A 17,515-nucleotide genomic window follows, 5' to 3' on the forward strand; every position below is an offset into this window, starting at 1 on the left:
GATGTTTCTGGCTCAGTGTTCAGAATCCAGGCTTCTTGTCACCAAATTGGAAGATGGACTTGGCACATTTTTGTACTTAGCATCTAAAAGCAATCTATCTACATAGCAGTCATTAGTAAACAATCCAAGATTTAGAGAGTGAAGGAGACTTACTTCAAACCTGTCCCTGCAAACTACTGGAAATATTTTAATTAGAAACTTCTAAATCCCTCTCTAGACAAACTTCCAACCTAGGATTTTCTCCTAGCCCTACATTACTATGCTTACCTATCTTTTAAATGTCTACTCCTCTTAATATATCACATGCTCCATTATGCCTGGACTAATGCGAAGCATAACCCAGATTGCATTCAAACATAGATAGTCCTTTCAAGTCCTTCCTAATCTCACCACTATGCATGAAAAGAACTTTGACTACTTTTTAAAATACAAAATTGTATCCCTTATCCAATTTATGGAACTATATACAGATATAATAATGTTATTTTATGATCCAAATATAGTGTGTAGATTTATTGTTGTTATTAGGAGATAGCATCTAAGAATTACATATGATGCCCAGGGCACTACTGACTGAAGCTCCACTCCCAAATAAGGAAACTCTTTGTCATATCCCCTTTGAAATAGCATTTCCTATTCCAGGCCAGTGGCACTGCTGTAAAGAACATCACCTAACTTTTGTTCGAGATTTTCGTCTTTCTATTCAGTCAGACAAATCTGCACTTATATCAGCAGAGGCAAAATTTAATTTCTGGGAATATGCAGTTATCATTGGTACTAACAGATACCATCAAAGCTTATAATTTCTCATCTCATAATGCCCTTCTTGGAGGAGGTGATGGCCCCATTAGCATCATGACTTGTTATTAGGAAAATACGAAGAGGCAGTATTTTTATCTTATCATGCTATGTTGATTTCAACCAAAATCATTTGAATGTTTTACCTAAATTTTTAAATCCAAAAGAAATTCTCAAAATGCAATTCAAATTTCACTTTCTTGAAGGAAAAAGCAGAGAAACTTATGTTTTTACAAAAGTTGGGTTTTGAACAGGTTTATTGTATGTTTCAGTTCAACTATAATGAAATACCAAAAGCATCAGAGAGCATCATTTGAATTTCACTAAAACCTCATTGGTAGCACAGAATGGAGGCTGGCACTTAGAACCGCTCTATAAATACACCAACATTTAAAAAGCCACTTTAGGTATTTCTAACCCTCAAAGATTTTGGAGACCTAATCCATCAAAATTATTTCCTTCTTCCTTTGATCTCTCTAACATTTTCTCACATCACATTTATATAACATAAAATCTGTCACAAATTACATATAGGAGCTCCATTCATATAGCCTTAGTGTTTTGGGTTCTAGCTTCCTTTCAATAGGATTAATTCCCTTCGTAGAGACAGATTTTTCTAGGCTGCTATGGACTGCTATTGACATCAGATTGTCTATATGTTTTGGCATACCAGATGAGACAGTTAATATTCTGGTATGAATTCAGCTTCTACACCTTTAATAAACACATTATAAATGCAATTTTATACAGATAGACATATGTTTTATAAATACACATGTATATTTGTGTGTATGTACATATGTGCATATATATGTATATTGCAGCTATATAGCACAATAAATTTAAAATGCAAAAAAATTAACTGCATCTTTTAACTATCTATGTAAAAGTTTATAGTCTGGGGTGGAGATGACTCAGTGGGTAAGATCTCTGACTGTTCTTCCTCAAGACCAAGCTTTAATTTCCAGCACCCACATGGCAGCTCACAAATGTGACTCCAATTCCAGGGGTTCTGACTAACTCATCCAGACTTGCAGACAAAACACCAATGAACATGAAATATAAATAAAATATTTTTATAAGTCTATAATCTTCCTTGGAAAGGAAGGGGCCAGGGTTGGTGGGGGCAGGGGAGGAGGGAAAGGGAGGGAGAGAGAAAGGGAGATGGAATTGACGTGTGAAGCAGGTTTGTTTCTAATTTAAATAAAAATAAATTTGTAAAAGATTATTATAAACAGAAACGAGATCTGTGTTAACATAATAAAACAAAGATATGTGTTAAGGAGTTGACAAAATATTGTTTCCAGTCATTGAAAGGAAAAAAAAGAGAAACTTTTCTATAAGACTACCTAAAAACACAGTGTTATTAGGGTAGGTCATAATGGATTTGCAGCCTAACTATAATGCTATAAAATGTTACCACAGTAAAAGCCAAACACATGGGTGGATGAGTCACTATAATTCTTTTAACATTTCTAATCATGATGTTGCCTAAAGAATATGCCACATTGCAATCACTTTAGTGGGGAAGATACAAACCATTGGAACACCAAAAATAAGTATCAACATCTAGTTCCTGCAACTGACATTTACTATAGTATGAACAGTTTTCTTACTTCTGTCAGATGGCCAAAAGTTGGTTTTGCTGTTTGAATCATAAGTTCCTTGGTCACAGAGTCCAATGCTATAGAAAAATTATATTAAAAAATAACATTATTAAAAATAATTTTAAATATTAATGAAAAAGTCAACTTATTCGTCCATTATTAATATGAGAAAATAAGACAAAAGTGAATTTTCTTTAATAATAAAATAGATTTATTGATTCATCCCATATCACATTCACAGAAAACAACATCATCCTGCAGAATTGGAGCATAATGATTCAGTCTAATTGTCATAGTACACACATTCATAATCAAAAATTATTATCATTTCTGACCTACTCTTAAAAGAATCACTTCCACTACACAGCAACAGAGCATTAAAGTACTATTTTTAAAGTATTCCATACTCCGAAGATATGGGCAAGTAAACCAAATTAAAAGGTGACATACAATTTATCTTTCAAATGTGTGGCTGTTGGAGAGCAAAAAGAAGTTATTTATAATTATACTGCAAATAGTGTAGAAAATGTTGCATGTAGAAACTAAAAGAAAGTATACTTGTAACATTTGGGAATGTCTAGATTGTAGAGCATAAAAGCACTGCAGGATGGTCAACTACCCTCTATGGATCAGAATTAACACATGTGGAAAGGTATCAAAAAATAAATGTATTCTGAGTCAGTCACCAGGCTGGAAGCTGCCTCTGATGATACTGACTGCCAATGTTTTTAAAGAGGGGAGGTTTGTTCTGAAGATAGGAGAGAGCAAAGGCTTCAGAAATCCACAAACAAAGTAAAAGAATGACCAAAAAGCATAGAAAAAAAAAAGGTGGGCAACACCCTGATTAGTAAGCCCAAAATGAGCATTGGTAACTTAACTACTAAGGGAGACCAAGGCAAGAGAGTTTTCTATGAGTTCAAGACAGGCTGACAAGCCTGGGATACAGAGCAAGAATTTGACGTAAAAGAAAACAAGCAAAGTAGCAAGCAAGAGTCGTAAGAAACATTCATGTGCAATGGGAGAGGAGGTCAGAATACCCCAAAGACTGTTTCATCTGGTCAGCTCCTTGGTAACTTGGTAACTCCCAAAACAGAAGCGAGGCAAGAAAGGAAAAGGACCCACTAAAGCCTCAAACACAGTCCACACTGGAGAGGAATAATGTGATTCACATGCAGTGGTAGGGTTCCTCATAGAGGGAAAACTATTTTTAGGCTTCCACTTTAATGGTTCTTTATTTTGGGGGTCTTTTTCTTGTAATTTTTATTTATTCTTCTCTCATGTAATACATACCTGACCACAGCTTCCCTTCTCTTCATTTCTTCCAGCCCCTCATCCCCAGCCCACACACTCACCTTTCCTCTTCCCAGATTGCCTCGCAGTTTCCCCCAAGAAAAAAAGCAAGCCTCCAGGGCTTAACTGAACATGGCACAAGAATATATGGTAAGACCAGTTCCAAACCTGAACATCAAGACTGGACAACTTGTGTTTATGTTATCTCTGAGTGTGTAAATGAGTGATTCTGCTTCTCATTTCTTCTCTTGGGCTCTTTTCCTTCTCTTTGTCTTTTCCAACTCTAATGTGCTATCTTTGCTTAATTTTATTATACTATATTTTATTTATTAATATCCCTTAGAAGACCATTTGTTTTCTAATGAGAAACAGAAAGGGAATGACTCTGGGTGGTAAGGGAGCTAGGGAGGAACTGGAAAGAGTAAAGGGAGGAGAAACCATAACCAACACATATTCTGTGACGAAAGAAATCTATTTTCAAAAACAGAAAACATAATAAGAATTTGAAAAGAATCACTGAATAAACTTTAAAAAAATATGAACTGCCATAAGGTCTAGGAACAAGTTCAGGAGCCTCAGTTTGGTCTGCTATTGGCCAGAGATAAGGAATAGTCTAGGAAGGCAGTTGCAAATAGCAGGAAGGCTAGACATTGTCAAGACAAAGGAAGTAAGAACAGAAGGCTTGGTTCAGGCAGGTTTTGTAAAGATAAGGCCTCCCACCATTGTTGACCAGGGCCAGAGAAAACAATGAAATTAACCCTGACAATTGACAAATCTTTTCCCCTTCATTTAAATCCTTTAAACTGAGACACTTCCAGTAATCCTTTATGTTTTAATTTCATGTAACTTTGTTATCACTTCTCCCTCTTACCCCGAGCCAATCTTTTGTCTCATTGATATAGCATTTTTCACATTTGTCTTACAGAGATTTTATTTTTATATTGAGAAAGAGTCTTACTATATAGCTCTGGCTTGTTTGAGACTTACTATGTAAACCAGCCTGGACTCAAGCTCACCGACTTCCACCTGCCTCTGTAGGAATTAGAGGTCTGCAATGTCATGCTCATTCCCTGCAGAAGCTTTAAATCCATCACATAATGTTTGGTATTTTGCCAGTTGCCTTTTTATGATCATTAGAAATACAATGGCCTCTAGCCAAATTTAAGTTTATTTCTATGTTTTGTATGAATTTTCTACTGTTGCTGCTACAGCGAACTTCTCCCAAACTAGTAGATACAAAAACCTCAACACAGAAGCCAAGACATATAAAAATAAAGCAATGTAACTTCACCAAAAGATCATAACTCCTCAACTATTGAACCCAAATACACTCTCAGACATCAAATGCCAGAAGATTGCTAAAGCTAACTGATAAAAATGACCAATGTATTTTAAAGGGGATAGAAATAAGAATCTGAATTTAATGTAGAACCTAGGGAAGAGTCAGAATCAAGAAGGGAGAAATCATCAATCAGAATGAAAACAAATCAATATGGATAAAAAGTCAGCAACTTAAAAATTCATAAAGAATAGTGATGCTTGAAAGGACATAGAGAAGTTTCAACACCAATAAATTCATTTAAATCAAAAAACCACAGTGGTTTCCTTCAAACAGAAGTAAAAATATAATGGATTGAGGACAAGGCTGACAAATATTGCATTCAAATATCAAAAATAAAAAAGGTGAACATGGCCCCATACATTCAATAATGCAGAAATACAAACAAGAGATAAACCTAAGAATCTAAGAAAAAGGGAGCTGACATAAAATGAATCTCAAGGAATTCCTAAATAGTCCCCAATCTAGAGAAAGAAATTGAGTTTCAAGTATATGATGCACTTAGAACACCAATTAGACATGACTAAAATGAAATCTCACTACATCCTCCCCCGTGGCACAGTATACTGAAGATCTTAAAATATAAAGAAAACAAGTAATATTAAAAGCTATAAAAGAAATCTACCAATTTTCCTATGAATGTGAAAAAGGCAACATTATAAATTAGATCATAATAACTGATCTCAAATTATATTATGGAGCCACAGTGACAAAAGGCAGTCTAGAACTGACACAAGAAAGAGATCTATAAACCTCTGGAATAGAATAAAGAACCCATAAATCCCCATAGTTATAGTCATCTAATTTTTGACAAGACTGTCAAAGCATGCATGGGAGAAAAAAACCCTCTTTAACAAATGTTCTTGACAGTACTGGATTTTCACTCATACAAAATTTGAAAACTACACCCACCTCATTCTGCACAAAATCAAGTAAAATAGATCAATGACTTTACTGTTAGACTCATAACTTTAAAACTGCTACAGGAAAACACTTCAAGATATAGACATAGGTAGGGAGATTGTAGAAGGGATCCAAGTGGCATGAGAAATCATCCCAGGAATTGACATATGGGATTCTATATAGTTAAACTTCTGTACTCAAAAAAAAAATAGACACTAAAGTCAAAAGATAGTCTACAATAAGCAAAAACTCCTACAAGCTCCATATAAAATCTTGAATTAGTATATAGAAAACAAAAAATTACAAAGACAAAAACAACAACAAAAGAAGAACAAATCATCTGAATGATAAATGTGCTCATAGATAGACAATTCTCCAAAAGTACAAATGATTGATAGTTGAAAAAGTTTTTTTCACATTGTTGGAATCAGACAATACAAATTAACACTGTTTTCTCATCCAAATAAAAATAACTATCATCGAGAAAATAAAGAACAAACAAAAGTTCATGGAAAAGAGTAATGTAGGAAGAGAATCATCCTTACATACTGCTGATTAAGTCATCATGGAAAGTAGCATGAAAGTTTTGCAAAATAGAAAAAAAAACTATATTAGAATTACCATACCACCCAGATACACCACTTTTTATAACATCCATGAAGGATATATAGAGGATTTATATGTGTACTGTACACACATATTTTAATGTATCCTTCACAATAACTAAGTGTTAAGTTTCAAACCAGGGACAAATTCCTGAGTTGCCTATTTAACATAATATAGCAGACCTGGCATTCAGGATATCCCAACATCCCCCAGTCCCTACATGTTACAGACTGGCATACCCTGCCCTCTACCCTGAACTCTCCATCCCAGAGGATGGACTGCCTCCCACCCCCCAACCCCTGCCCAGGTTTTTCCTTATATAATCCAGATATCAATAAACAAAGTTATACTGACATCCTTGACTATTCTGATATTACATCATTAATAAACACATCATTTAATTAACTCTTTCATCTTGAACAAAATATTCTAATATATAAATATGAATATGGAGAAATAAAATTAAGATTGTGTAATTTATTCACAAGCCATTCAATTATTGGATAAGTTGTTTGTATCATTTTTCTCTCTAGACCTAAACTATCTCCATATTTATTTGATTCAATATTGACAATGTGATGAATTCACTGATATTAAGGTAAAATATAAAATTAAGGTATTCTTCAATGCAAACTGTATGTCTACTAACCAGTGTTACAGTTTTCATAATTATCAGTATTCATAAAATTTTCATGATGAGACATGTTTAAATAACTTTTGCTCTATAAAATTTTAACAGCAGTGACAAGCACAACCCATTCAGCTGCCCTGTTAGTTCCTTTCCTTGTTTCTGGGGCCAAATACTTGACAGAAATAATGGAATGATTATAGTTTATCATTAAACTATAGTTTATAGTTTAAGGTGCCATCCCATCACCATGGGTTAGACATTGTAGCAAGTGTGGAGGCATGTTGGGAGGAGGAAGAGGCTGGCTGGTCACATTGCATTCCTGCTCAGGAAGCAGGAAGTGGGAATGGGTTATAAATCCTCTAGACACTCCCCTCAGTGACACACTTTCTTTAGTGAATCTCTACAACCTACATTTCCACAACCTCCAAATCTTTGCTACCTGCTGAGGATCAGGTATTCAGGCATGAGCTTAATAGAGACACATAGGTTGGAATGTTCATGCCAAAACAACTGCAATCAGGAACCACTGAAGACAGGTGAAGCAAAAGTATTCAATAACAAAACAATAAAGTTACAGACACTTTGGGCACAGCCTAACGGAAATTGAATATGAAAAGCATCAAAATCTGAGGCTGCTAGCTCTCTGCATTGGGAACTCTCGTCCATTTAATCCTGCCAATATTTCTTCCCCTATTATCCCCTGCTCACCCTCGCACCTCCTCTCCTCTTCTGTAACATTTAATATGACAGAACCAAGTATGAGCTTATACAATGTTGTAATTCAGGAAATTATCAGTAACCATATTGTTAGGAATCATGTTGGGTTTGTCCATACCAATAAAATTGCTTTTATTAGAATAAAGGCATAGACCTAGACCAATCACATCTGTGAATAAAATCTATGTTATTTTTAAGGTAAAGAAGTAAAGTTTTTTGAAATAAATAAGTGGTGATAATTCATATTTAATACTGAATATTAAATCACTATATGCCACCCTACAGAATTCTTGTCATTTCCTGTGATATTATAGGACTTCAAAACTTAATTATTTCACCACACACTATATTTAATCTTGCCACAATTGGACAAATGACATCTTGGCCTCTCAGGAAAACCAAGAAATCAACATTGTCAGGATTTTAGTCAGGGAATGTCAAACTGGATAAAATAGATTAGTTAAAATAGATAATTCAACATAATTAAGATACTGTTTCAGCTACTGTTAACATAAGACAACTAGCATTATGAAAACTTTGTCTTAGCTTTTGGTTAAATCTCTAAACAGAAATAGCACCTCTCATCATAACGGCTAACAATATTCTACTCACTATTTCTTATATAACAGTTTTCCAATATCTATAGCATAATGTTGCATTTAGAAACTTAAAAAATAAGATAAGTTATCTGAGGAAAATGTCTCCAAATTAAGATAAAACATCCCTTTGTAGAATGACCAGTTTAACATAATAACATTTAAACATTCTAAATATTTGGATTTCATTTAATTCTAGCAGGACTCATTGAAAAGACAGAAATCAGAGTGCAAAAAACATATTTCGATGCTTTACTTGAATCTGGCACGTGGGATTTTCACTCCTTTCTAACACTTAACAGTCAGAGATGGGTGCAGGAACGCCAGGTGATTCCATTTCAGTAATTATGGTAGTCATGAAAGAATTATTGTTTCCTCTCCTTTGTAGTTGCAGAAAGTCCTGAGGAGGAACAGCTGGAAAAGTAACGTCAGATTGATCTGCAGGATGTAATTCAAAGGTTCCTGCTGTTACCGATTTCCCCAAAAAAGAATGCCCTCAAGAGTTGACAGATTTTCATGAGCGTGTATATGTGGAGCTCTAAAGCTCACTGACTGTGAAAGAAATGGCCTATATCTAACTTCAGTCTGCAAAAAAGTAACAGTTTTCTGGGGAGATACATGATGGTTCTCTTTCAATCTAAAACTGCACTGAAATGCACAAATTTTTGGTTATTAAAATAATCTTACATTCATTGAATGATGTTGATAAACTATAGAATATAACACAAACACAGGGTATGCCAGCTGCAACATGCTAGTGTGGTGCTACAATCATGCATATGTGACCGGCTTTAAGATTCGCCAATAATTTTTAACTTTCTACCTTGTGAAGTAGGAGTAGAAGCGGTACCGATGGATATAGTTTATAGCACAGGAAAGTGTTAACACCTATTCTACATACAGATTTATTCAAAATTCATTTTTGTCTTTCTTAAATGCTTTGTAAAACTCATGAGTTAAAAACAGGGAGTATGGTAGGAGGATTTTAAATTACACATTCAGTTGTTTAAATAAGCTATTATTTACGGTTTATTTCTACTGTGGTTTTTCTGGTGCTTACTTTTCTATAAATTTATTCATTTCCTAGAAATATTTAAATTGATTAGCTTGGATAATTATAGTAGCATGTTTTGGTTTCTAAAAACCACCATCCATATGCATTTATTTTTCTCATATAAGAACAATGCATTTTTCTTCCTGTATAAATCTCCTTTAGAGCCATAGCAACATTTTCTTTTTAATTACCTTGTGATTTTGATAACGATTTCTGCTGTTGGGTTGAATTCACACTTTAACTTATGTTTTGATAATTTCACTATTATTTTATGCATTGTAACTTATTTCTTTTTATTGCCCTTTTATTGAAAATAGATTATTTTCTCAAACAATGTATCCTTATTACAGTTCCCTCTCCCTCTAATTCTCCCAGTTCCAAACTCTCCCTCTGATCTAGATCCACATTTTCTTTCTCATCTTAGAAAATAACAGGCTTCTAAGAGATAACAATCTAACATGACAAATAAAATATACTAAGATACATCAAAAATCATCACATCAAAGTTAGACAAGGCAAACCAACAAAAGGAAAAGAGCCCAAGAGAAGGTATAAGAATTAGAGACCCACTCATTCACACACTCAGGAGACCCATGGAAATAAGAACCCAAAAGCTATAATATGTATGTAGAGGACCTGGTGCAGCCCAGGGTAGGCCCTGTGCTTGCTGCTTTAGTCTCTGTGAGTTCATATGAGCTTTACTCATTCAATACAGAGGGCCCTGCTCACCTGGTGTCCCTCATACCCTCTGGCTCTTACACTCTTTCTGCCTCATCTTCCATGATGTTCCCTGAGCTTTGTAGGATTTGATGGAGACCTCCGGTTTAGAAATCTGTCTTCCAATCTCTCTCTCTGTAACTCATTTCTAATACCCTGAAGGTGCTGATAAGATTATTACATCCATATATTTTTCCATTTTACAATTCTTTCTCTAAAAACATGATGCCATTTATCACAACCCAATGAGTTTTGATGTACAATCAGTACATTCTATTAAGTGTAAATTCTTTACTATTTCTATTGTGATATATTCTTGATCCATGGGCCCTTCAGTATGATTTTTCTCAGTTTTACTATAACTGGAGGTTATTGCTGTTGTTATCTGTTTACTTCTGGGTTAACTGAAGAACACATTCTTACAACTACATCCTCTAAAATATTAGGAAATATGATGATGCAACAATGCAGGTTCAACCTTATAACATTTTGTTGAATCTACATATGACTATTGATTTTTTGGCTTTTCTAATAGGATTTCCCTGTGTAGCCCTAGTTGTCCTAGTTAGTAGATCAGAATGAACATAAACACACAGATATCCACGTACCTCTGCTTCACAAGTGCTGGGATTACAGGCCTTTGTCACCAACATCCAGCTGACTATTGACTTTTTATTTTGATGTTATTTGTGTTCCATAAAAGTCACTCACTTAAAATGTACAACTTGATGGGGTTCAGAATATTCACAAAATTAACAACCATAATGGCTTCCAGAACATTTTTGTACATGAAGACAATGTATCTTTTAGCACACTCTTTCCATTTCCAGTACTATTATCCTTAGTAAGCACCCATTCATTTTGTCTTTACAAATTTTAGTATTTCATGCATTTTGTATTCTTAATACAATTTGCTACTTTTAGTACTAATATTTTGGCATACTTTTCGTGGATTGTTCAATAAGCTTATAGAATAAATCAGTACTTCAATATTTATTATGGCTGAGTAACTTATATTCTAGGTTGTATTACATTTTATTTATTCTTTCATCAGTGCATTGACATTTAGTTTTTCTCCATTTGAAGCTATTATGTAGAACATGAATTTGAACATGCAAAGTGCTTGTGTAGACATATTGTTTCAATCTGTTGCATATGCATAGGAATGGAATTACAGAGTCCTGAGGAAACTCATGGTTTTCTTTTTGAGGATTCCCATAACTCTTTTCAAATACTTCCTCCTTTAATATTCTTACCAGTTGTGTTTAAAATTTCTGTACTGTACTCTTCATGTGCTGGCTAACTTACTATAATCCCTACTCTTAATTTTTCCTGTAAAATGAAATAACACACTGTGCTTCAGACTTGAATTTTGCTTAATAGATATAGTTAACAGCACTGACTACTCTTCCCATGGATAACAGTTCAGTTCCAAGTACCCATGTCTGCCAATAAACCCAACTCTAAGGGACACACTTACCCTCTTCTAATCTCTGTGGACACCTACACAAAGAAGGCATACACACACACACACACACACACACACACACACACACACACACACACACACACACATCTGAATGTGCTTTAAATTACTATATTTTCATTTATGTGCCTTTATAGAACCAACAATATGTCCAAAATGGCACTTGTCTACAAGTTATGTGTGGTGATATTTTGTTTCATATTACAAATAAAGCTTGCCTGAAGATTAGAGTGCAAAGCTAGCCACACTAGCTAGCCACAGATGCCAGGCAGTGATGGTACACACCTTTAATCCCAAGCACTCTGTGAAACAGAGGCATATGAATCTCTGTTAATTCAAGGCCACCTGGGGCTACATAAAATTGATCCAGTCTAAAAGAGAAACAGAGCTCACACCGCTGATCCCAGAACTTGGGACACCAGCACAAGGGAATTGGAGACAAGAATGATATGGGTGTTCAGAGAGAGGAACTGATTGCAGTCTGAGGTCAGCTAATCACCCTTTGGGTCTGAGCATTGGTAGAGATGAGAACTCTCTAGTGGCTTGCTGCTTTACATTCCTGATTTTCAGCTTTAATCCCAATATATGTTTCTGGGTTTTTATTAATTGAGCAAAAGATAGGCTTTAAGATTACAGCACTGCTCAACTGCTCCAGTCCTGCAAGACTCAGTTTACACCATGAATAGTGTTATTTCCCAAAGCTATTCCAAGGCTAAATGGAAAGTATTCTAATAGGAAAGCTTGAATCCTTCAAAGTTGGCAGACTAACCAAGGTCCCTTGTATAATTACTCCTGAATTGCTGAAAGTATGTTACTTTCAATGAACTGAAAAATTTTATTTATGCAATTTCTCTATATTCTCAATCCTTTTCTTATGGAACCATGCTTGGAGATTCTTTGCTACCTGTGGTAGTAGCTTCAAGGGTCAAGCTGCAAGGGTCTATGCTGTCTCTGGCTAGACTTGTAAAATTCATTTTAGGATTTGTGTAATATTGTGCCTTGTTAGGTTTGAAGCTACATTATGAGAAATATACAAATATAATAATTGCATCATGAGGCCCGAGAGCTACACTAATCTTTGGGTACAGAGATATAAATTTAAAACACAGATTGAAATGCAATCTTGAAATTTGCAGGCAAATGGATGGAACCATTTGAAGGAAACCATTCTGAGTGAGGTAACCCAGTCACAAAAAGACAAACATGGTATGTACTCACTCATATGTGGATCTTAGACACAGAGCAAAGGATTACCTACTGGTCTACAATACACACTGTTAGAGGAGCTAGGAAACAAGGAGGACTCCAAGAGAAGATTACATCGTCCCTCAAAGAAGGGGAGAGGAACAAGACCCCCTGAGCAAATTGGGAGCATTGGGGGGGGGAAGAAAGGAGGTGGGAAGGGGAGAAAGGGAATGGGGAGGAGAAAAAGAGAACTAAGACAGGGGAGGAATAGAGGAGGGTAATAAAGGAGATGCCTTGATAGAGGGAGACAGTACAGGTTTGGAGAGGTCTTGCACAGGAGAAATGTTAGGGGATCCAGAGGGATGACCCAAACTAAGTATCTAGGCAGTGGTGGAGAGGCTGCCTTTGATGCCCTTCCCATATAATGAGATTGATGACTACCTTGGTTACCATTCCTAGAGCCTTCATCCAGTAGCTGATGGAAGCAGAAACAAGTACGCACAGCTAAGCACTGAACCATACCCCTGGAATCCAGGTGCAGAAAGGGAGGAGGGATGAGCAAAGGAACCAAGACTGTTCTGAAGAAACCCACAGAAACAGTTGACCTGAGCTAGTGAGAGCACAGAGACGCTATTTGTAAAGCTGGAGAACCAACATTGGACTGAACCAAGCCCTCTGAATGTGGGTGCCAGATAGGAGTCCAAGACAGTCTATGAAACCTCTAATAGTGGAGCATTGTTTATCCCTAGAACCTTTGGGAGCCCATTCCACCATGGAGGGATACTATTGCAGCCCAGATACAGCAAGAAGGACCTAGGCCATCCCCCAAATGACATGAAGGACTTTGGTGGTCCCCCGTGGAGGGTCTCACTATCCCTGGGCAGGAGGTGGGGAATGGCTTGGGGGTTTGGTGGGAACATGGGAGGATAGGAGGGAAAGGGAATGGGGGCATGGATATGTAAATATGAGTGCCTCTAAAATAAAAAAAAATTAAAAAATGAAGATTGACACAAGTTCCATTTACAAACTAATAGTAGTATGTTCATTCTAGGGATCTGTAAACTACAATGTGTTCTGTTCTTGGTCAGAATTACAGTATCAGCCATGGGATTCCTCCTGTGGAACTTGCTATCCATCCATATATATATACACACACACAATATAAATATATGCTTTAAAATCTCAAGCTTTTATGTTTTATGTGCCTTTTCAAGCATCCCTTCTTTTAGTTTGTCCTCCCCTGTTAGTTCAACTTTCAGACCTCATCAGAAAGGTTTTTGGTTATTGTAGACAATAGCTAACATAAAAACTCAGAATCTGTCAAAGTAAAAAGGCTATCAATGGAGAAGTCCCCACAAATGGGACATCCTGAAAACTCCTCCCCAAAGCTCAAGGATAATTACAGAAGAGAGAGAAGAAAGATTATAACAGACAGAGGTTCTTTGGGAACAAAGCAAAACAGTGTCCACTCAACATGGCTGCACTGATGAATTCACATAAACCATGGTTAACTGAACAAGACCTACATATGATAAAGCCAATCAACATTATATCATGGAATATGTAGAGACTCATGTTGTGTGACAAAACCTTTCTTGGGGAAACAAAACATACCTGTCTACTCCCCCAAACAGGGAGCCCACAATAGACAAAAGCACAGGTACCACAATATTCAACTTGGGGAACCAATGAGTTTTATTGGAGTTACTTATATGAATATGGATGAAAATTACTGACAGAAGCATAAATGACCCAAAGAGAACTGCATTACCAAAGCTCAACCTTGCAAGATTGACAGTTCACAAAATCTAGAACTTGGAGCATGCAGCTCAACAGGTTGGATTATGTCCCTTCCAAGTGACTCAGTTCTAAGAAGATCAGCTGTTCTCTGCTTCTTCCAGGCAGTTGGTCTTATCTTAGGCTTTTTTAGGGGAGGGGGCTTGTTTCATCTTGGAGGAAGGGGCCCAGTTTATCTTGCCAGTTTCAGGGACTTCCTTCCTAAAGCTATTTGTAGTATTCACCTTCTTTCTTAAGGAGCTTCCCTGTATGAGGGAATGTTTTGCTCTCACAGGACTCTTGTTACAGAAGTTCTCATGCATGAGTACCCATCCTAAACTGAGGTTTTATAAGCAGTTGATGGTTAATTGGAGAAGAAGATTAGAAGATTCTTTAATGTTTTCTTTAAGGGTTGACACCTAGTAGATCAACCATATTCCAGTAGACCACCTCTAATCCAGGAATGTAAGAGCAGGAAGAACTGAGATCAGCAAGTTACTTTTCAAAAGTGAAGTAGGTAGAAAGATGAGAGTAAAGCTGGGAGAGTTGAGAAAGGAGTAGGAGTGAATAGTTAAATATAACCAAACTATGTTATATTAAATTCTCAATCATATTATATATATATATATATATATATATATATTGTATCATTATAAGAACACAGATTAAAAACTAAGCAAAATGATCTAATTTATATCCAGTAAAGCTTTCCTTCTTTTTCTTTAGTTTTGTGTAGGTACCTGTTCTTAACGCTCATATTATACATGTTTTCTACTGTTTTGTACTTTCAATATTTTATGTCATTTCTGCCCCTAGGAAAGTTTTTATATGTATTTTGTCTTTTAAATTTTATTATTATTGAGTGTATTTATGATTTGAAGGAGAGTATATGTATTCCAAGGCACATATTTGGAAGTCAGAAGACAAGTGTGTGGAGTTGGCTGTCTTTCTCTTTTATGTGGGTCCCCAGGATTGGACAATGGTTTTCAGGTTTACATGGCAAATGCCTTCAACCAGTGAGTCATCTCTCCTGTCCTTATTTGCTATTTGCTATCTCTTTGTTCTGTGTAGTGTTATTCATTTATTTTCCCATTTTTTATTTAATAATATTTTCAATTTCAGTACACTGTACTAGTTTCATATTTACAAATATCATCACCCCTTTCTTTTTAACATGTATTTACTATGCAAATTGACGGGTTTCATTATGGGAGTTTAAAAACTTCCCCTAGAAATTAAACATTCATTATTACAGTGTTATCTTGTGAGTTCATTATAAACAGCCAGATCTTAACTCAGGTTTACAAGATAAAGATCCTTTTTAAAGGTACCATTTAAATGTTATGCATATTTAATTTTAGGATGTTTCCCACTGTGGCAGATCCTGGGTGTTGATGAGAAGGTTCAGCCGATAGTCTCTTTGTTCTCTTGAAGAAATACAATCCCTGTCTTTCTCAGAGTCAATAGAAGTGTCACAGATTCACTGGGGAAAATACTTAGAATATTTTACTAATTTTGAATGGAAAACTTTCAGAAGTATATGCTGTGTTTGTGAATATATGTGACTATGTGTGTGTGTGTACATGTGTGTAAAAACGATAGAGAAATCTGTTTTAAAGTTTACAGTAATATACTTAATCAATCTGAAAAATTCTTCATAATTCATTTACTTCCCAGTAGCCTAAAGAGGAGAGCAGATTCATTTGTATCATTTGATTTAAGTTTCATAGCCTTCTTAGCAGGGAGTTTATAAGAATAACTCAGTCCTCCATGAAGGAAATCATATCCACACTTGTTGATGTCTGAACAGGAATCATATAAGTCTGCCTATGCTACCTTGAAGTGAATTTAGAAAAATATCAGAGAGAAACTTAATGAGGATAGGTTTCAAAAATTTCAGTAATAGTCACAGACATGTCTTTGTTGAACACAAAAGACAAAAGATAGTGCATAAGCATAATGCATTCACAATACTAAAAGTCAGATATTTTTGTTCTAATACTGCTCTTTTGGTAGATACACCTGAAATTTTACCATTATATACAATTTTAAGATATGAAAAGAGGACAACTTAAGATAATATGGAGAAATGGCATGTCTACAAAGGATCCAATGACACAGTAGCTATCAGGGCTCTCAATGTACTCTGAAGGCAATAGCATCAGTTCCTGGTATCTTCTTGAAATTTCAAAGTCTTAGACTTCCACCCATAGTCACTTCAACACAATTCTGAAAGCCAGATGTTGCTCACATTGCATAACAGCTGCAGTGGGCAATGAATAGTCAATAAATCTGTATTTATCTACATTGAGTGGCTTCTATAGGTCTACAATCTCTGAGGTAAGGGAAGAATGGCAGTTCTATGTATACCTATAAGCCATATGGGAAAGTCTACATTGTACAGTTATCTGTTTATTATGAAAAGGACCCTCACCTCAAGCAATATACCCTAGTCATCATTGTGGCATTGCTTGTTATCTGAGATAGAAAATCTTGTTATCTGAGTCTAGAAAATCATTAGTCTAAGTTCAGTTTTTTTCTACATAGCAGGTCCAAGGTCAATTTGAACAATACACAGAAAACTTCATAAAAAATAAAGGAGGATGAAGATGGAAGAAAAGATGGTAGGAAGGACGACAGGAAGAAAGAAAGAAAGAAAGAGAGGAAGGGAGGAAAAAAGATATGAAGATTGGTTGTTTGTGCTAATAAACTAACTGTGTGAAATCAAACACTGAGCATTCCATACTACTACTCTCTGAGGAAGAATTAACAACAATTTGGATTTCCTAATCCCTAGATAGTGCTCCTGG

At 35.6% G+C, this 17,515-nt stretch overlaps 1 protein-coding gene across 1 annotated transcript in view; it reads right to left on the reverse strand.

Moving 5' to 3' along the window:
- The window catches only part of Cnbd1 (cyclic nucleotide binding domain containing 1), a 358,967-nt gene that overhangs the window by 35,182 nt on the left and 306,270 nt on the right, over window positions 1-17,515 (reverse strand). The window contains exon 12 of the mRNA XM_035439974.1: window positions 2,415-2,482. Coding sequence (XP_035295865.1) covers window positions 2,415-2,482 — 68 coding nt within the window. The remainder of the gene's footprint in view (window positions 1-2,414; window positions 2,483-17,515) is intronic.

The sequence above is a fragment of the Cricetulus griseus genome, chromosome 2, assembly GCF_003668045.3.
Source record: "Cricetulus griseus strain 17A/GY chromosome 2, alternate assembly CriGri-PICRH-1.0, whole genome shotgun sequence".
Classification (NCBI taxonomy): domain Eukaryota; kingdom Metazoa; phylum Chordata; class Mammalia; order Rodentia; family Cricetidae; genus Cricetulus; species Cricetulus griseus.